Genomic DNA, 22,696 nt, shown 5'->3' on the forward strand with positions numbered 1-22,696 from the left:
AAGCGCGTGAGGTTGTGCTTTATACTCGACTCGTCAAGGTCAAGCAATTTTGTGATCTTTAAATGCCTCTACACGGAGAAAAAAATTTTGCTATAGGAACTCTATAGTAGTTAGTTAGTTGTAAAAAGTTCCAGTAGGTTAACGTATTCTTATAGTAACAATACCGTTTGGCTCCTGCAACTCTACATCGTTGAGCTCTGAGAGCTAAACGTTATTTACCTCTCACAACTCTACAGGATCGTTCTGAGACTATAACAAATTTTTGGAAGTCTGCTTAATAATTTTTTTTTACGATTTAGCATTGATAATTTAATAAATACATGCAGCAGAATGAATTTATATTGCCAACAATAATTGTATATGACAAATAAGAATAGTATTATAATAGAAATAAAATAATAGTAGAACTTATATTACAAATAAAAATTATTTGTAAAATAAAAATATGGTCGTCACAAAATTATCTTATTTTCTTAATTATATCAATAAATATTGGACACAAAATCATTACCGTATATGCACGAGAAAAGATAAATAAACGAAAAAAAATTTTATTTTGTTTTAAATTGGGTCGTTTTAATGTATTCCGATAACTTATCACTTATCACAATATATTCAACTAATAAATTAAATTAATAATCACTACAAATGAACCTTGAAAAACCATAAATACAAAACTGTTCTAACGAAATTCAATTTGACAAAAAAAAACCTATTTCCTTAAATAAATAAATTGGGAACTTAATTGTCCTCATATATTTTTAATAATATAGATTAGTAACAAAATAATTATGTTTGGCATTTTAGAAAGTTATGAAATATGTCAGCGCACTCTACTACTGCGCAACGTAGAGCGCTCTCAACTATACCGTTTGGCTCTGAGAACAATCCCGTAGAGCTCTGAGAGCTCAACAACATTGAGTTATCAGAACTAATAGTATATTACACACCTAGGGAAGTAAAGTAAGAAAAGTAGGCGAAGCCGAGGTCAACAAACATGTGATCTGAGGCTTTCTTATTTACTTCCCGTGGAGTGTATACTATTTTTTTGTCCGACGAAGGCGGAAAGCGGCAACTTAGTTTAGCGCAACGGGACGAAAGTTGCCACTTTCCGCCCGGAGGGCAAAAAATAACATTTTGTTACTGTAACTCTACAACGAACAGTAAACTGTGTATAGTTGTGGTAACTCTACACGGAATAGTATATTACACACCTAGGGAAGTAAAGTAAGAAATGTCTCAGATCACATGTAATTGTTGGCCGAGGCGAAGCCGAGGTCAACAAACATGTGATCTGAGGCTTTCTTATTTACTTCCCGTGGAGTGTATACTATTTTTTTGCTCGACGAAGGCAGAAAGGGGCAACTTTGTTTAGCGTAGCGGGCCGAAAGTTGACGCATTCTGCCCGTCGAGCAAAAAAGAAAATTGTACGAAAAATTACAATGAAAACATCGTAATTTTTAGTATAGGACATTGCAGTGCCGGACCAGAACTCAAACATCGTAATTTATACGATGCAACATCGTAAATTTCTATCACTCAAATTAAAAAGAAGTTTAGGTCACCGAAAAAATAATTCTGTATCATCCAGGAATCGAACCGGGTGTCCTCTCCGCCTCAAGTCCAAGGTTTATCCCCTCACGCTATCGGAGGGAATATCTAAAGTTTCTGTTCAGTCACATAATAAGACCCTCGATACAGTAGTTGGTCATCTTTCGGTGGTGGCGTCGCAAACTACTAGACTCTGTCTCTCTTTTATTAAAACATATAGTATGCGTCCTTATTCACTTGCTCTTACGGAAAAAAAATTTACTAAATAACATCGTAATTTTCAATAATTCAAATTGTATTCTGTAGACGGCAGAATCGTAAAAATCGAGATACTGAAAGTCTAGTCCTGGATTACGATGTTACTATAGTAAATTTTCATAGGATTTGTTTTCCGTGTACAGTTACGTTACCAGAACGAAATTTTTTTTTCCGTGTATCACTACCATATTACACTTATACAATGATATAAGTAGATGTACACCAAAAAAACACTTAAATTAAACCATCTTTTACTTTCTAAAATCATTTCATGTTGCTATTTTGAAAAAAAAAAAAATCATTTTGAAAAAAATTTTACGTGGACGTCCGGATGTCGCCCCATTTTGGATGTACTAACGATTGCTCCCGAACAAATTGATATTTCGAGATCGGACTTTTTTTATTAGTTTAAGAATTCGATTAACTGGGTCCGTATTTAATATCAGTGGCCTAGTTTACGTATTTTTTTTTAAATTGAATTTTTATTAAAATTCACTAGAACCGTACAAAGCCAAACGAACTTTTCTTACTTGTCACGTGAAAACTATGGCGCCACTTGATCAAGCTAGATTTTTTAGACTGCGTGCGCATATGACAAGAAATAAGGGCGCTGATATTTAAAAAAAAAATAAAAAATATGTAAGAAATTACTTAATTATTTTTTTTTTTAATCAATTACACAATTAATTTTTTTCTTAAAAAATGAATGAGCGTTATGAGGTGTGCACTTTTGGATTTTCCAAACTTTTTTATTTGTCATTATTGACGGGTGTTTTAGTTTAAATAGAAACAAGTTTTTGATAAAAAATATATAAAAAAATTTTTAAATACGGAAAAATTTATTTCATTATTTAGTAGAAAAAAAATTGAGTTGAATGTCATGGTCATCTGGTTTGGTCTTTGATAAAAATTCAAAAAATTTATAGTTTTTTTTGTACAAATTTTTTTTTTAATTCCAAAAAATATTGTTTGATTTTTAAAGTTAAAATTGTAGTTTAAAGATTAAGAATAGGAAAAAATTATAAAAGATTTTTTTTTGTAGGAAATTTAATTCACTATAACAAAGGTCATCAATTTTTATGTATCTCCTATTATTTAGCCAAAAATTAGTTTTTTTAATTCTTTTTCAAGAGTTTTTGATAAAAACACGTGTTTAAAAAATTCAAGATCAAAATTCTAGGTTAAATATTAAAGATACAAAAAAATCATAAGCTTCATTTGTAGGAAATTTGATTCTCTACAACAAAGGTCATCAATTTTTATGAATCTTTTATTATTTAGCCAAAAATTAATTTTTTTAATTTTATTTTAAGAGTGTTTGATAAAAACACGTGTTTAAAAAATTCAGGATCAAAATTTTGGGTTAAGTATTGAAGATACAAAAAAATCATAAGCTTTATTTGTAGGAAATTTAATTCTCTACAACAAAGTTCATCAATTTTTATGAATTTTATATCATTTAGCCAAAAAATTAATTTTTTTAATTCTATTTAAAGAGTTTTTTGATAAAAACACGTGTTTAGAAAATTCAGGATGAAAATTCTGGGTTGAATATTAAAGATAGAAAAAAATCACAAGCTTTATTTGTAGAAAATTTAATTCTCTACAACAAAGTTCATCAATTTTTATGAATCTCTTATCATGCAGCCAAAAATTAATTTTTAACTTCCCGCTAAGAAAATTGAAAATTTTCAAAAATTGGGAAGTTATTGGTTTTACCCCGTTTTTCGAAAATCGAGTTTTCATCAGATCTCGACGTTTTGAGGTCCTAGGAAGCTTTCCTGACTATTCCCGCGAGGGTGTCACTATGTCTGTATGTATGTATGTGTGTGTATATTTGTATAAGTATGTAAACCTCTTATAACTTTTGAACGGTTGAACCGATTTCATCGCGGTTGGTGCCATTCGAAAGGGCTTCGCCAAACTTAGATTTCCTGAGAATTTGAATCGATTCGGACGGTAGATTTTGAGAAATTTGGAGAAATCTCAAAAAAAATAGGAAAACAAATTTTTTCAGAAGTGGTTTTTTTGGGATAACTTTTAAACGGCTTTACCGATCGATTCCAAAAACTAATCAACTGTCAACCTTGAAAAACCACGTTGATCGCCGCCAATCCGGTCAAAATCGGTTGATTCGTTCGAGAGATATCGTGAACGAAAGAAAACCGAAAAAAGTGTTTTTTCGGAGTTACTCCGAAATTTCTAGTTTGACCAATTGAAACTTAGTAATTCTTTATGAGGCTTAAAAAACTGCGTAGAATGCCGCTAACCCCGTAAAAATCGGTAGTGCCTTTGGCGCGTAACCAAACGATCCGGGTTCGAGTCCCGGTCTGGGCTGTCTGAATTATTTTTTCGGTTACTGAAAAAATTCCTACTGAGTAAGGTCCCTCCTCTTCCCTTTATCCTTTATTTCCCCAGTTCCCAAATTTGTCTTTAATGACAAATTTAGCTATAAATTACCTCATTTATTCAAAAGTGATTGCGATTTGAAAATTCAAAAAATAGTGTTCTATGAAACTTCTATCAGATTTTTCAGCTCAAAGAGCTCAAAAGCATAGAAAAGGTATCTTTTTGACCTCGGAGAGCTCAAAATAACACACAGATTGTATTTTTGAGCTCGAAGAGCTCAAAAAAAGCGGCCACGATTAACGGAATTAGCGGGAAGTTGCAGAGATGGCCTTTAAGGTCAACCGTTTTCCTAATTTTTTAAATTCTATTTCAAGAGTTTTTGATAAAAAAATGTGTTTAAAAAATTAAAGATCAAAATTTTGGGTTAAATATTAAAATACAAAAAAAATCATAAACCTTATTAGTAGAAAATTTAATTCTGTTTAATAAGGTCCTTATCAATTTTTCCCTATCTCGCACCTTTCAGCCAATATTAAGTCAAATTATGTTTATAAGATTTGGACCGCATAAAAATAATTAAAAATTGGTTAAAGTTCTCAATTTTAACTCTTTACTTTAACCATAAAAAATTGTAATAATAAAAAATGAAAAATGATGCGAAAAGTTGACATTATAATTACTAATAAAGTTATTAATAATAATGGTAAATTAAACCTCGCCCTTGATTGTAAATTAAATCTGAATATTTAACGTGCAAAATCCAGTCCAAGTCTCAGAGGAATGAAAAAATCAATAAATTTAAAATAGAAGTAATAAAAATAAAAATTATTAACTTAAATAAAGTAAAAAAATAATTTATTTAAATAACCAAGTTTGAATGCCAAGTGTATGAGTGTATTTCCCACGATTATATATTTCTTGTCCTACTTGGCTACTTATTATATATTTTATACATTCAGCCTCATCTTTATTTAACGATCTACTCAATGTATAACACACAACACTCGATCCGAACAAATAACAAATACCATTTTTTATTCAGTAATTCATATGAAAAATTAAGAAATTTTATAACATTTTTACTGAACACATGAAAGTAGCTTCAACTAACAAGGTCAATATCAATATCTTCGCCAAAAATTTCAAGTTTGTTAAATTTTATATATGCCAGAGTCTATTTAAAATCTTTAAACTTTTTGCGCTACTTATTTTAATTCCCAAAATAATTTTATCGATAATTTGTGTTTTAATTTTAATTATTGATTAGTAATTTTTGGATTACTTTCAACGACTATGAGTAATTTTACAATTAACTATAAAATTTTTTTTAATAAATTTTATATCACTAATTTTAAAATTTTTTATTAATATCAACAGATATTTTTTTAATTTGTGACACTAATTACCATTAAAAATTTTTGACACAATTTTTAATTATAACATTAAATTTACTTAATATTTATCAATTAATACGTAACTTTAACTTACAATTTACCAATTAATATTCTATTAAACATTCGGTAATTTTTTAGCTTCATAATTCAGATTATTTTGAATCATAATAATAAAATTTATAATTTTTTTTAAAGTTACATATTTTCTTTTTTCATAAAATTATTGTAAAATTTTGATTTGACATTCTGGTTAAAGGATGAAGAATACAAGAAAAATTATGAATTTTTTTGTAGAAAATTTCATTTTCATAAAGATAAAATGTTATATTTTCAATTTTTATAAAAAAAAAAATCAGATGATTGTAAAACTAAGTAATTACCAAATATTTTATTACTCATTAATTCTCAATAAAATTTCAACTTTCAAATTTTACCACAACTTTCTCTAATCAACTCTCTCGATTTTCCATTAACATCAAATATTATATACTAAAATTTTCAATAATTTTAAATTCCAATAATTAATTTCTAAACTTTCTGTTATCACTCGATAATTTTTTAAAATTTATTTTACAATTTTTTCAAAAATTACTACTCAATAATTACAAATTGCCAATGATTGTCTTTAAAATTAAAATTATCAAACCGAAATTTTGGCGAAAATTTTAATGAACTAAAATTTATCAAAAATTACTTTTTAAATTTAGTACCACGCAAATAATTAAAGCCAAAGTAATTATCAATAACATAAAAGTTAAATCAGTCAGGATAATAATTAATTATCAAAGTACCACGCGTGTAACGAGGATAATTGGTCATGTAAATACTGCAGGTACTCCACATCCAGTACAGCCATTATATATCAACACATTAACATTGGAATTATGCAATTTACATTGAAGTGGTCAAAATGTAGTACACTGATGGAAGAATTTATTAATTGTGAATAAATTTATTTATTTGGAAACAAATTGTTCATTAATTAAATATAACCAATCAATATTATTAAGAGAATAAAAAAAATTTTGTGTTCAGGAATAAAGAAGAAATGACCTTGTATCTTGTGAAATATTGGAATTTTTGAAGATATAAACTCATCCCGAGATTACACTAATTGAGACCTTTCATTTGAGTACCCACATCAATTTTTCATATATTTCATATGTATGTATATATGAAAAATATATCAAAGTGCATTTTATCATTTATAAATTGACTTTTTTAAAGATATAAGCTCACCCAGATTTTACACTCGTCGAGACCCTTCATTTGAGTACCCACATCAATTTTTCATATATTTTATATATATCATATATATGTATACATGAAAAATATATCAAATATGCATGTGGGTACTCAAATGAAAGCTCTTGATGAGTATAACATCGGGATGAGCTTATATCATAAAAAACGTCAATATTTAAGAAAGTACAATGCAATTTAACAATATATAAGATACATAATTCAGAAATCACTTTGAATCTTGTAAACTATTGACATTTTTAAAGATATAAGCTCACCCCAACATTACACTCATCGAGACCTTTCATTTGAGTACCCACATCAATTTTTCATATATTTGATATATTTATATATATATTATATATATATATATATATATATATATATATATATATATATATATATATATATATATATATATATATATATACCAAAAATGCATGTGGGTACTCAAATGAAAGTCCTTGATGAGTATAAAATCGAAATGAGCTTATATCTTTAAAAACTTCAATATTCAAGAAAGTACAGTGCAATTTAACAAAAGTCATTATTCAATAAACCAAAACATTAATTATTTATTAACAAGTAATAAATAATTATTAACAAAAAGAAAAATGAAACTTTGAGATTTTTTATCACTCTAAAAAAAATAAATGAACTTGACTCCAAATAAATAAATCTTTCTTTCAATGTAAAATACAATTTAAACTATTAAACAATTTGTTAAATAAACAAATTGACTTGTAATTAAACGAACCGGCTGTAGATCAATAAAAAAAGAAAAATTACAAAGTACATACGCATACATTACATCGATATTTCGTGTTTCAATTTCCAATAAAACATCTCATACACAGTCACAATAATCAATACCTCCGTTTCTGAGTAGAGGCACTAGATTCTAAATTAAACAACATATACATGTTCATATATATAATATATACTATTATAATACATATGTATGAATATAATACAGATGTTAGATATAGCCGAGTTATTATTAGTTAAACTGAAAATATTTGAAAAGTATACAATATTTTGTACAAGAGTGATTCGCTGGTGATATATTTACATAATGCTATTTTTATTTTATTTGTTCGTTTTTTCTTCTCTTAATCGATAATAATAATAATAATATAAATAATGTTATCGTACTCGAGTCTATTAATATTTTAATGTATCAATTAATTAATTAATTAATTAATAACATGTTATAAGTACTCCGCTCACCAAAACTCATTACTAATTATGATTATGCACATGAACTTTATTTATACAGATGAATGTTGTTATCTTTGTCTTAGTTTAAAAAAATATCATAATTGATAAATTAAACTTAATTATCTGAGATTCAATATTCTTATTTTATTTAAGCGTACAAAAAAATTATGCAACGATCTATGTGCGCGTATTTCATTGCTAGTTGTCTTCATTTTTTTTTCCTAATTCATTTTTAGTTTTTTTCAAGTAAAGGCTAATTTTTATAATTTATTTCTATCTATATTATTTGCGATCAAGCGTTTTATTGGCCAGTTATTTTTGTTTATTTAATTAACACGGTTGGGGTTAATGTGAGAAATTTTATAATTAAATTATTATTGTTATTATTCTTATTAGTAATTGGAGTCTTGTAAATTATAATCTTTATAATTATGACCTTGAGAATTTTTACATTGAAACGCCTTCATTGAGGTGAGCCTTGAATTTGTTTAGTCAAGTATAACAATTCTAGTTGATATTACTTGTCAATATTTTAATAAATAACATATTTTTATAATAACAATTGTTAATTTTTTTTATTTGAAATTTTTATAATTTTATCTACTCTCTTTTGATAATTAAAAAAATTTTTTTATAGTGAAAAATTTTTAGTGCTTAAACAAAAGTCCAAATTCTCGGTTTTCTTGTAGAGACCTTTTTTGTAGGAAATTAAATTCTGTACAATAAAAATCCTGATCAATTTTTCAGGATCTTATCATTTAGCCAGAATTTTAATTCAATTTTAATCACAAATAACTAGATTACATATTTAGAAAATTAAAGTTAAATATCTTGACTTTTTTTTTAAATACAAAAAAATTATAAATAACATATTTTGATAATAACAATTTTTTTTTAAATTAAAATTTCAATAATTTTATCTACTCTCTTTTTATAATTAAAAAAATTTTTTTTATAATGAAAAATTTTTATTGTTGAAAGAAAAGTCAAAATTCTCGGCTTTCTTGTAGAGACCTTTTTTGTAGGAAATTAAATTCTTTACAAAAAAAGATCCTTATCAATTTTTCAGGATCTTATCATTTAGCCAGAAACTTAATTTTGTTTTAATTTCAATCACAAGTAACTAGATTACATATTTAGAAAATTAAAGTTAAATTTCTTGATTTTTTTTTTTTAATACAAAAAAATCACAAGTTACGTTTTTTGTAAGAAAGTATTTTTAATTAAACTTCAATCACAAGTAATTGGATTACATATTTATAAAATTAAAATTAGATCTTTTTAAAAGAGAATTTAATTTTCTACAAAAAAAGTATCTTGTGATTTTTTTATTTCTAAAAAATAGTCGAGAAATTTAATTTTATCAATATTTTACTATCTTTTATTATTTAGCCAGAATTTTAATTTTAATTCAATCATAATCACAAGTAACTGGATTTCATATTTAGAAAATTAAAGTTAAATTTCTCGACTAGTTTTTTAATACAAAAAAAATTACAAAATACCTTTTTTGTAAGAAATTAAAATTCCTGCAAACAAGATCTATATCAATTTTTCAGGATCTTATAATTTAGTCAGAAATTTAATTTTAATTCAATTTTAATCACAAGTAATTGGATAACATATTTAAAAAATAAAAGTTAAATTTCTCGACTATTTTTTAAAAACACAAAAAAATTACAAGATACCTTTTTTATAAAAAATTAAATTCTCTCCTAAAAAGATCTTGATCAATTTTTGACTATCTCTTATTATTTAGCCAGAATTTTAATTTTAATTCAATTTTAATCACAAATAATTGGAATACATTATTATTTAGAAAATTAAATTCTCTACAAAAAAGGTTCTTATAAATTTCATCCTATTTCTTCAAAATTTTAATTTGAATCATTAAAAAATCTGATAATTTTTTTTTCAAAATTTATTTGAATTTTTCTTCCCAAAAATTGTATTAAAACTAAAATAAAGAAATCCTTATCAATTTTTCACTATCTCTTATAATTTAGCCAGAATTTAAATTTTAATTCAATTTTAATCACAAGTAACTGGATTACATATTTAGAAAATTAAAATAAAATTTCTCGACTATTTTTTAGAAACACAAAAAAATTACAAGATACCTTTTTTATAAAAAATTAAATTCTCTCCTAAAAAGATCTTGATCAATTTTTCACTCTCTTATTATTTAGCCAGAATTTTAATTTTAATTAAATTTTAATCACAAATAATTGGATTACATATTTAGAAAATTAAATTCTTTACAAAAAAGGTTCTTATAAATTTTATCACCGTTTCTTCAAAATTTTAATTTCAATCATTAAAAAATTTGATAATTTTTTTTTCCAAAATTTCAATATTTCTTCCCAAAAATTTAATTAATAATTAAAATAAAAAAAAATTCCTCATATAACTTATAAAGACAAAAGCATGAAATATACCCGTGACCCTATTTAAAATGTTTTTCACCCCGTGGAGGTTACCAGTTGCCTTGGTACGGTATTCTCAATTTTATTACCATTATATCGTATCGTAATCATAATCGCAACCAGTACGTCTATATCTACGTCTACCAACCTGTACACTATAGCAGACTGGTAGACTGTACTATTTTCACTCTCGTTGACATTACCCACCAACCTCGCAGACAGAACAGACAATATGTACACAAAAGACTGTACTTACATATCATATTTCATACATCTTTATCTTTATCTACTTATTACAACTTTACTTATATCTTTTATCTGCCATTCTGCCCCCTTCCTTAAATATTCGCAATCCAACTTTGCTTTATTTTCACACATGATATAATTATCATTGTTATCCTCAAATAACAATAACAACCTCATAGTCTATGTAAACGTAGATGTAGACGACAATACTGTAAAAGAATAAAAAAATAACATTAACTGGCTGCCGCAGACTTCAAATAAATTCACTCATTATTTATTTATTTATTCTTTTGTTTCCTCGAGGAAAATAGTCACCGTGTTAATTAAATAACAATAACTATAATTATAATAATCATAATAATTAAGATAAATACACGAATGTATTATTTTTTTACAAAGTATTAAAAAAAATCGCTAGTACTTTTTTAAACTATTTTCTACCAGCTTTTTAAATTATTTAATTAACTAATAATAATTATTAATAAATCATTTAACTCTAATTAATCTAAACCTAGTAACTGGTTGTACTGCGTATGAAGACATTATGCGAGTTATAGAAATCAGTCATGATACATATACATATATATATGTATATATATATATATATACTTTTTTTTTCATTATTTATATATGTATAGATATATTACAGCGTCTATTAAATTATTCTAGCTGCTGAAATTATATTTTGGTAGCGAGGTATTAATACTTTTAATCCAATTAATTGAGTAATTCAATTTTTTGGTTTGAAAAAATTAGGAAAATTACTATGAATTTTTTTTTATTCAGCCAGATATTTTTTAATCAAAAATAAAAATTTTTTTTCGATTTTTAATGTGCATTTTTGGTGGCATAAATTTTCTTAAGGAAAAAAATTATTTTTGTCAAAAAAAATGAAAAATTTTTTTAATAAATTGAAAAAAATTATTTTGAAAATTTTACACTTGGAATTTTTTTTTTTCCAATGTTTACTGTGCATTTTTGTTGAAATACATTTTTTTAAGGAAAAAAATTGTTAGCTTAATTTTGTGTCAAAATAATTTTTTTAATAAGTTTAAAAAAATTATTTTGAAAATTTTTGCACGCAAAGTTTTTTTTTATGTCTGTACAATTTTTTTAAGATAAAAAAAAAATAGAAATGTTTTTTTCTAAGAATTGTTGAAGAAAATATTTTTAAAAATTGTACTTAATTTTTTTTTTTAATTTCTACCCATGCAATTTTTTAAACTGTTTTTTTGTAACAAACTAAAAAAAATATTGTCAGCTAATATCATAAAATATATGATATTTAATTCTCAATTTATTTAAGAATAAATATAAGAAAATTACTGGTAATTATTTTTTATTCCAAAATAAAAATTTTTTTCTAATTTTTACTGTGCATTTTTTTTAAATTTTTGTTGGAATAAATTTTTTTTAAAAAAATTTATTACTCATTTTTGTGTCAAAAAAATATGAAAAATTTTTTTAGCAAGTCGAAAAAAATTATTTTGAAAATTTTTGCACTAAAATTTTTTTTTTATCTTTACAATTTTTTTAAGTTAAAAAAAATGGAAATTTTTTTTTTCTAAGAATTGTTGAAGAAAATATTTTAAAAAATTGTTAATTTTTTTGTTAATTTCTACAATTTTTTTAAATATTTTATTGCAACAAATTATTAAATTTAGCTAATTTTAATATCATAAAAAATATGACATCTAATCTTAAGAATAAATTTTTATAAAAAAAAAAACTATCCATAAATTTTATTATTTAATCATATTCATGATAAAAAAAAACCTTGAAATTCTTGAATTTTAACTAGTAAAAAAAAATTTTTTTCAAACATTTATCTTAAATTAAAACGATAAATTTTTTAAATACTAAATCTCAGTTTCTCAAGTCACATATTATTCAAATTTGTATACAATTAACTATCAAACCTATCATATAAAAAAAAACTGCAAGCGTAAATCCCAGAATAACTTTTTTCACTTACATAACCCACCAAAGTATCAATAATAAATAAAAAAATTATCAAACAAAAATATGCACTTAGAATTCCAACATCAATATCCAATTGTCAATTCTCCAACAATGTAATAACGTAAATTTCCACCAACAATAATTAAAAAACTCCCGTACTTTGCAGCAGAAATCTGCTGATAAATCCTAGCAAACTTAAAAAAAGTCCTCGCTACCAAAAACCTTAACCTAATATTTAACTTTAGCCTTAACTTCTTCAGCAAGGCCTCCCCACTTGAGCTTATAAACCCTGGACCTCCACTGAATAAGCGGATCCAGAACAGCTTGTAGGAACAAGTACGGCCTGACAGTTTCGTTCATAATCCACCCAAACAAAAAGTCAAGTTTATTAAGCGGCAACGCACTGTTTTGCACCACGCACAACAACGTCCAGTCCATCATGAACCACATGAGAATATGAATAAGATAAAACACCAGAGAGTCCCACTCAAAAAGCACTGTAGCTGCCCAAGAAGCACAAGCTCCAAGGATCAAGCACTCACTGAGCGGCTCTAGAATAATCGTTGTGGGCAGCATGGCAACCCTGAGCTTGGCCCAGCGTCTCAACCTGGCCTGGAACAAGGGCAGCTCACACTGTCCACTGTTCTGCAGCGCAGGCTGAGAACAGACCGTGATTTTCCAGCCGCGGTCCACTAAACTCTTAGCATAGAAGAAATCTTCCGCTAAATACACCCCGAAAGTCTTCAAGCCTCCAACTTCATCCAGCGGAGCTTTTCTGATTAACGCGGACATCCCAGTGTGGCAATTGATGTTCAACAAATCAGCAGCTAGATACATCCTGGATTGAACAGTTCCAAAGTAGATCTTTTCATAAGCTGCAGCGAACCCTTGCCGCTGCTCATAAGTGAAGGGCAGCTGATGCACCAAGCCTACATTGTCCCCCATGCACCTGACCATGTCCAGCAAGGTGTCTTCCTTCATCCTGATCCCGCTATCGCTGATCAGAATCAGCTCATGCTTCGCAGCTTCATAAGCAGGGTACATGTTGTTGATCTTAGGATTCACGCCAACTCTACAGCCACCCAGGAACAGCCTTGCGTCCACAGTTGGGTACTTGTCCATCAGTTTCTTTATCAGAACCAGAACCGGGTCCTGCTTGTCCTCCACGCAAAATAAAATTTCATACAACGGATAATCCAGCGTGAAGAAAGTCTCCAAATTGTTGTACAAGTTAGAATCCACTCCCATCAAAGGTTTTATGATTGAAACTCCTTGCAAAGGAACTTCGTAGCTTGCAGGAACTGCAGTTTTGCGATGGAGCTTGCAACGCGCGGTTATTAATGCTAAAATGTGGACGCACCACATTCCCAACCAGAAAACTATGAAGAATATCGCGAACCCATACAGGGTGTAGATCATAGAGCTCATTTTTGAATTAGTTATTACGTTTAGGATTGTCTTTTTGGCTTGTGATTGTCTCTTTGGGCATTATCACCACCAGCACCAACAACACTCTGCGTAGAGTCCTATTTGCTTACCTTTTAAACGGACCGGGCTTAGTAGGGTCATTTCTTGTCACGTTTTTTGTTAAATCTGTGGACAGTTTTATTTATTTATTTTTCATTGACCCAATTATGTATATAAATTAAAGTTTTTTCATGCCTACTGGTCAAGTGACTAATGAACCTAATTCAAGCCAGATGGACATTCCATCTGCACTATTGGTCGAGAGACATTCTCTCTTTGCATTAGTTCTATGGGGTCCATCGAATTTGAATAATAGTGAAGCTGGAAGTTTTGTGGTATCCGTTCGAGTTGTAAAGATGTTGAACAAATGAAAGAAATTAAAGTAACTAGGGTAAATACTCCAATAGATGGACGGTTAAACAAACTCTCGTGTTTTATTAAAAAAAAAAAAAAAAACAATATTGTAATATACAGATAAGTTGTGATAAAGTAAATTATATTTATGTAAAAATAGATAATTAACCAGGAAAAAATAAGTAAAACTTGGTAAAATGTTGTAGTAATTATTAAAAACGAAAAATTTAAGAAAAAGTCCAAAACCCCAGTAGATGGACTAAATCTCCAGTAGATGGACAGTCAATACCAATAGATGGACACTACTTACAAGCGATATTTTCAATTCATTATTTATATCAGAAATAATTAATTTATTAATTTTTTCCACTAAAAAATAAAGCTTGATAAAATTAAAGAGAAAAGCTGATGAATCGGATAGTATGATAGTAATTTTCAAAATACATCATAAAGTAATTTTATTATTTTTGAACACGTGATGCTATCTCATGCAAAGTAACATATAAAATATATTAATATAAAGAATACTAATAATTGATAAATAATCAATATAAATTTATAAAACAATTTTTTCAATGTTTGTTTTTGCTCTCATGTAGGGTAAATACCCCAATAAATGGACAAATATTATTTCCAGAAGCAATTACATTAGTTTTAAGAACAAAAATCTTAAGTCGTTATTTTTGTTTATGTCTACATACAGTTCTGAGAGCGAAAAGTAATTTTTTTTAACTTTTTATTTAAAATAATAGTTTTAAAAAATTATTTAAATTGGACGTCTCGAGGTTTTGCTCCGAGAGTGCCACCACTAGTAAGCATGTGACAGATAGCTGGTGGACGTTATTTGTTATTATTATTAAAAATAATAAAAAAAGTAAGTTTTGTACATTTGATTACGCTTATATTTTATTAACAAAGCTAAAAATATAATATTTTAATGATAAAATCGAAAAAAAATAATAAAATTTAGTGTCTATTGGTGACACTTTTCTGACCTCTATCCAATAGATGGACATTGAGTTTATATGATGAATTTTCTTATTTTTTTATTTTAATTTTATTGGTGGATCAATGTGAGAATAAGAGTAAAGATTATAATAAACAGACATGTACTGAAAATGAAAGTATTATTATGATTATTGAAGAAATTGAAGAGAAAATAGAAAATGCTGAATAAAAGAGAAAATTGAGAGAAGGAAATTTAAAAGCAAAAGAGAACAGAACTATTAAAAGGAAGAAAAAGACAAACTAAAATGTTTTTAACATTGTGTTTTATAAATTTATATTGATTATTTATTAATTATTAGTATTCTTTATATTAATATATTTTATATGTTACTTTGCATGAGAAAGGATCACGTGTTAAAAAATAATAAAATTACTTTATGATGTACTTTGAAAATTACTATCATACTATCCGATTCATCAGCTTTTCTCTTTAATTTTATCAAGTTTTATTTTTTAGTGGAAAAAATTAATTATTTCTGATATAAATAATGAATTGAAAATATCGCTTGTAAGTAGTGTCCATCTATTGGTATTGACTGTCCATATACAGGAGATTTTGTCCATCTACTGGGGTTTTGAACTTTTTCTTAAATTTTTCTTTTTTAATAATTACTACAACATTTTACCAAGTTTTACTTATTTTTTCCTGGTTAATTATATATTTTTACATAAATATAATTTACTTTATCACAACTTATCTGTATATTACTATATTGTTTTTTTTTTTTAATAAAACACGAGAGTTTGCTTAACCGTCCATCTATTGGGGTATTTACCCTACATGAGAGCAAAAACAAACATTGAAAAAATTGTTTTATAAATTTATATTGATTATTTATTAAATATTAGTATTCTTTATATTAATATATTTTATGTTACTTTACATGAGAAAGCATCACGTGTTCAAAAATAATAAAATTACTTTATGATGTATTTTGAAAATTACTATCATACTATCCGATTCATCAGCTTTTCTCTTTAATTTTATCAAGCTTTATTTTTTAGTGGAAAAAATTAATTATTTCTGATATAAATAATGAATTAAAAATATCGCTTGTAAGTAGTGTCCATCTATTGGTATTGACTGTCCATCTACTGGGGTTTTGGACTTTTTCTTAAATTTTTCTTTTTTAATAATTACTACAACATTTTGCCCAGTTTTACTTATTTTTTCCTGGTTAATTATATATTTTTACATAAATACAATTAACTTTATCACAACTTATCTGTATATTACTATATTGTTTTTATTTTTTTAATAAAACACGAGAGTTTGCTTAACCGTCCATCTATTGGGGTATTTACCCTACATGAGAGCAAAGACAAACCTTGAAAAAATTGTTTTATAAATTTATATTGATTATTTATTAAATATTAGTATTCTTTATATTAATATATTTTATGTTACTTTGCATGAGAAAGCATCACGTGTTCAAAAATAATAAAATTACTTTATGATGTATTTTGAAAATTACTATCATACTATCCGATTCATCAGCTTTTCTCTTTAATTTTATCAAGATTTATTTTTTAGTGGAAAAAATTAATAAATTAATTATTTCTGATATAAATAATGAATTGAAAATATCGCTTGTAAGTAGTGTCCATCTATTGGTATTGACTGTCCATCTACAGGAGATTTTGTCCATCTACTGGGGTTTTGAACTTTTTCTTAAATTTTTCGTTTTTAATAATTACTACAACATTTTACCAAGTTTTACTTATTTTTTCCTGGTTAATTATATATTTTTACATAAATATAATTTACTTTATCACAACTTATCTGTATATTACTATATTGTTTTTTTTTTTTTAATAAAACACGAGAGTTTGCTTAACCGTCCATCTATTGGGGTATTTACCTTAGTTTCTTTAATTTCTTTAATTTGTTCAACATCTTTACAACTCAAACGGATACCACAAAACTTCCAGCTTCACTAGTATTCAAGTTCGATGGACCACATAGAACTAATGCAAAGAGAGAATGTCTCTCAACCAATAGTGCAGATGGAATGTCCATCTGGCTTGAATTAGGTTCATTAGTCACTTGACCAATAGGCATGAAAAAACTTTAATTTATTTATTTAGTTTTAGGTTTAAAAATTAGGTTTTTCATGAACCTACCCGCCTTTTTCTAAAAGGCTGATGCCTCGTGGGTCCAGCAAATGCCGGGAGAAAATGGACACCAATTAAAGTATCACTGATCACTATCACTGAATTTAGATGCCGATTTTGGTTTGATTTTGATAAAGCACTGACACTAGGGAGTTCCATGGGCAGGACTGGAGAATTGGGAAAATTTAGACAAAGATTAAGAGAGAAGAGATGGTTTTTGCTTACGAATCAGTGATGCTGGATTTTCGGATTTTTCATGGTGATCTTGGTGAAGAGGATAGCTTTTTTTTGTGCAGGATGCTTGGTGAAAAAGAGACGCTTTTTGGCGTGAGGAGCATTGGGAGAAAACGGCTAAGAATATATGACGCTGTTTGACAGCCTACCGGCACTGACTAAGACTAGGCGAGGGTATTGAATTCTGGGATGTCAGTGTTCACTGTGGATGTGTATTTTATATACAGTTGCTGCTGGTGGAGGTAGAAAGGATTTTTGTCGGCGTAGTAGTGACTATGGATGAATGTGTGTATGCTTAGTTTCTTACTTCAGGATTGTGGATTGTGGATTGCAATTGAACTTGCGCGGTAGGAGACATGCGCAGTAGGTTTTTTACATTGCGCAGGTTGGTTGCAGAGCGGTAAAGCTTGGATTTATTTATTTTAAGAAATTTAAAGTATTAAAATATTTTTTTGAAATAGTACTTGGAATTTTTTATTTTTTTTTTAACAAAAAAATATAAAAACAATTTTTTGAATTGAGATTATTTTATTTTTGGTAAATTTTAAGAAATTTTTTTAGAGATTTAAAATATATTGAGTGAAATTATTGCTAATTTTTGTAATTTATTTATTTATTTTTACTTCTGAAAATAGTTCTATAGAGGTGGGTTACACCTGTGCATAGAGACCAGAAGGAATACAAAAAGTTATACAATGTTTTGCATAAAGTTATAGAAGGCATGTTCTATTGTACAAAGTATCCTAATATAAAATTGAGATGAAATGTATGTGGCATCAAACTATTCGTAACGTGATTGGTCGAATATATCATAAGCTTGAAAATTCCTAATATAAAATTGAGATGAAATGTATGTGGCATCAAACTATTCGTAACGTGATTGGTCGAATATATCATAAGCTTGAAAATATATGCAAATGCTACAGTCAGGCGCGCGCTTGCGCGCGCAAATTTGAATTCTAGTCCCATAATAAAATTGAGATGAAATGTATGTGAAACCAATTTACTCATAATGTGATTGGTTGAAAATATTCATTCTCATTCTGATTGGTTGAAAGTGAATATAATATACATAAACGACACACAAATATATCATGACAATAAATATGAGGCGCGCGCTTGCGCGCGCAAATTTGAATTCTAGTCCCATAATAAAATTGAGATGAAATGTATGTGAAACCAATCTATTCGTGATGTGATTGGTCGAAAATATTTATTCTCATTCTGATTGGTTGAAAGTGAATATAATATACATAAACTACACATAAATATATCATGACCATAAATATGAGGCGCGCGCTTGCGCGCGCAAATTTGAATTCTAGTCAAGTATTAAACACATGCATAGTAACTTAAAATCTAAATTACTACAGTAGGACTGGATTTTATCCATATCCCTAACTTTTTACGCAAGATTTTTTTAGAAACACTTAACAGCTTCATATCATTAGGTAGAAAATTGAAATATTTTATTGCTACATAACAGGCATTCTTAGTACTTAATTTCTTATTTATTTTCGGGAGAGGGAGTTGTTTAGTTCGAGTATTTAAAGGTCTTTCAACATACTGATTTTTACAAAGTTCAAAATAATTGGTTAAAGCACTGACAACAAAATTTTCTTTGAGTTTTAGCGGGGCAGTTAGTTGATTATTAATGAATATTCTGTCTATTAATTTATTTTGTACATTAACAAGATATTTAACGGAGTTTTCATATGCTCCACCCCAAGCAATTATTCCGTAATTAATTAAGCTATCAAACAACCCATAATATATTGTTTTCAATACAATAGGTTGTATTCAATGTTTCAACTTATAGTACAAATACAGGAAAAATTTAATTTTTTTTGCCAGTTCATTAGTATGAATGTTCCATTTCATGTTCTTATCAAAGATTATTCCAAGATATTTACAGCTATCTACTCTATTAATCTCTTTATTCCTTATAAATAGTTTGTATTTGTAAGGAATACTATCAATGTAACTACCAAAAGTAATATAATTTGTCTTATCTATATTCAGGGAAAGTTGATTACCCTTAAGCCAACAATCTATTTTATGCAACCATTCAGTTAAGAGTAAATTAGTATCATCCCAGCTATTACCACTACATAATATAGCTGTAAAATTGCTTTTGATAGAAAAAAAAAAAATTAAATTTTGAGTAAAAGTCTTACTATGACTTGATAAAAAGGAAAACTTCATCGCGTAAGATAGGGTAAAAGTACCGTTTGTGGCCATTTATTGTTTAAATAAACGATAGAAATGAATTTATATTAATAAACCATTACAAACTCAATTTGTTTTAATATAAATTTTTAAAACTCAACAAAAATATGGTTATACCCCTATAGCCAGCGCTTTCTCATTAAGTGTTGACTTCCAGCAGTTAGGGTTAATTTATACATCAAGTTGGCGGTAATTCTTCACTCAACAACAGTTGTAAGCAAATTGACGGAAATCTACGACCGCAACTTGAATACAAGTTAACAATATCAAACTTGTAGTTAAATTTCCTTTCAACTTTACTAAAATTTGACGGAAATACTTGTACAGCAAGTTTTGACGGCTATTTGCAGAGTAAGTTATAGGTAACTAATAGGTAATCGCTCGCTTTGCCAATTCTTTCCGTCAAGTTTGCTTCAAATTGCGGACGTAGATTGACATTAAGTTATAGGTAAGGTGGCTATCAGGGTAAGGTAAAAGCCCCAATAGATGATCATGTACCATTATATGATCACTCCATGTATTTGTATACTTATATTTGTGAATATATATATATATATATATATATATATATATATATATATATATATATATATATATATACAAATACATGGAGTGATCATATACTGGTACGTGATCATCTATTGGGGCTTTTACCTTGATATTATAATTTTTTATAAATTAATTCAAATGTTAATTGGCCAAAAACGGTGCTAAGGTGGCCAAAAACGGTACTTCTACCCTGTTATGTCCTAACTCTAGTGGCCGCGCGTGAATTTATTTTATTGAGTCTAGATTACCGACGTGGTCGTAATTCGCCCGGGAATATTGAAATACTCAACTTTGAAATAGCAGGAATGAATAAATATTACAGTAAACTTTCTATAAAGTTTCGGTCTCGGGGGTAGGAAACTATTCAAAGTAGATTTCAAAGAGGCGTGGCTTATTTTTTATAAATCAATGAATCTAAAGAATGGTAACTCACCAATACACTGAAATACTGCCCGGGAAATTTAAATATTCGTTTTATATTGATATGTAATTCTTGTCACGAGCGTTATGTCTTTTGTAAATTGCAGTTCTTGTTACTCCGTATTGATCAGCTTATGTCAGTTTTTAAGTATTTTTCATCAAGCAGATTAATAATATCTATTTTTTAATTGATAAGACTAAGATGGTTTAGAAAATAACTATCTTATCGACCTCACACATATGCTCTCACATATAAATATGCTTCGCCTAATGTCGTGTGAACGAAGGGGAAATATTAAAGAGAAGGGGAAAACATTGAGGGGAACGGAACTATTCACAGCGGAACTTTATAGAGATTTTACTGTAATAGATGACTGGGTTTTTAACATTCAAAATAACGGCGAAGAAAATTATTAGTTTAAATTGATTTAAGGAGGTCCTTTCGCCGCCAATGTAAAATAAAAAATATTAGATTATGAGTAAATTTAATTTTTTTCTAATAGTTAAGGTCCTTATTTATCTTATAGTGAGGTTTAAATTATACTTTACCGGACAAATTTTTGAAAAAATAAAATTTTTAAATGTTAGTATTTGTTCAGAGTCTTACGAGAAAATCAGACGTTTGCAGTATTTCTCGAATTATACTATCAGTCATGGATTAGATGAAGTAAAAAAAAACTAAAAATCAGATTTTCGAAATATTCAGGTTTCTTTTTTTGCAATAAAATATATCAGTTACCGAGATATTTATTGAGAAATTAATATTTAAAAATCACAAAAAATTCTCAAGTTACAGTAGCGCTCAAAAATATTTTGACAACATAAAATTTTTTAATATTTTTTTAAAATAAAAGCCTATCGGAAAATGTATTGAGTATAATGTAGAGTAGTGTAACTGCGACTATTTAAGCGTATCAAATTACAACTTGTTTGTTTACACACCGCGCCACCGAACGTACTTGACTTACCGTGAGGGGTTGCAGTCAACTAGTCAGACTAACAACATTCCGAATTAATAAATTACTAGAACTTAGAAAGTAAATATTAAATGGAATTTAAAATAATTAATTTTACAAATTTTAAAATTCTGAAAAATATAATCTTAAATAAAGAAAAATCTAAAGCTATATTAATAGAATCTTTCAAAGTCACAAAGTCTCAATAAATTAAAAAACATAACAACGAAAATTTATACGCCAAAATGAATGAACAGACGAACACTCATTTAGCCGAAAAATGTAAATAATTTTATAATTAGATTAGAAATTTTTTTTAATTAATTTTAAATTAATTAATTTTTGAAAATTAATTTTATTTTAATTTACAAGCATGTATGGAAAACACTCAAATTTCATGATTGTAAAGGTGGACCATCTAAGAAAAATTTCCAATTTTTTGGATGAGTAATTTTCGGCCGAATCATTATTCGGATAGATGAGTATTCGGATGAATATACGTCGGAACAACCCTTTTTCGAAATCAAATTAATTTTAACTCTTGAGGAATATAAGATTTATATTTACTTTTATTCGATAACCCGGTGTTTTATAATTTACAAAATTGTTTTTCGGCTGTTATTCTATTTAAGCTAATGTATTTTATAAACTTTGAATGTAGCGGAATTTTAAATTTTCTAGAGTTTTAATAATTTGGAATGTTGTCGATCTGACT

At 27.3% G+C, this 22,696-nt stretch overlaps 1 protein-coding gene and 1 long non-coding RNA gene across 2 annotated transcripts; one reads left to right on the top strand and one right to left on the bottom strand.

Annotated features, from left to right (window-relative positions):
* Positions 1-1,172: 1,172 nt before the first annotated feature.
* On the top strand, positions 1,173-22,070 carry LOC123270413. Its single transcript, XR_006510594.1, has 3 exons — positions 1,173-1,183; positions 19,468-19,470; positions 22,000-22,070. It is a non-coding gene; the product is annotated as an uncharacterized LOC123270413 (long non-coding RNA).
* On the bottom strand, positions 12,559-18,075 carry LOC123270412 (ceramide glucosyltransferase-B). The gene is made up of 2 exons (XM_044736447.1): positions 17,603-18,075; positions 12,559-14,242 (listed from the first exon to the last, which is right to left on the bottom strand). Exon 2 carries the CDS (start codon positions 14,075-14,077, stop codon positions 12,878-12,880), a length of 1,200 nt encoding a protein of 399 aa, XP_044592382.1. The 5' UTR covers positions 14,078-14,242; positions 17,603-18,075; the 3' UTR covers positions 12,559-12,877.
* Positions 22,071-22,696: the final 626 nt, after the last annotated feature.

Source organism: Cotesia glomerata, linkage group LG8 (assembly GCF_020080835.1).
Source record: "Cotesia glomerata isolate CgM1 linkage group LG8, MPM_Cglom_v2.3, whole genome shotgun sequence".
In the NCBI taxonomy this organism is placed as follows: domain Eukaryota; kingdom Metazoa; phylum Arthropoda; class Insecta; order Hymenoptera; family Braconidae; genus Cotesia; species Cotesia glomerata.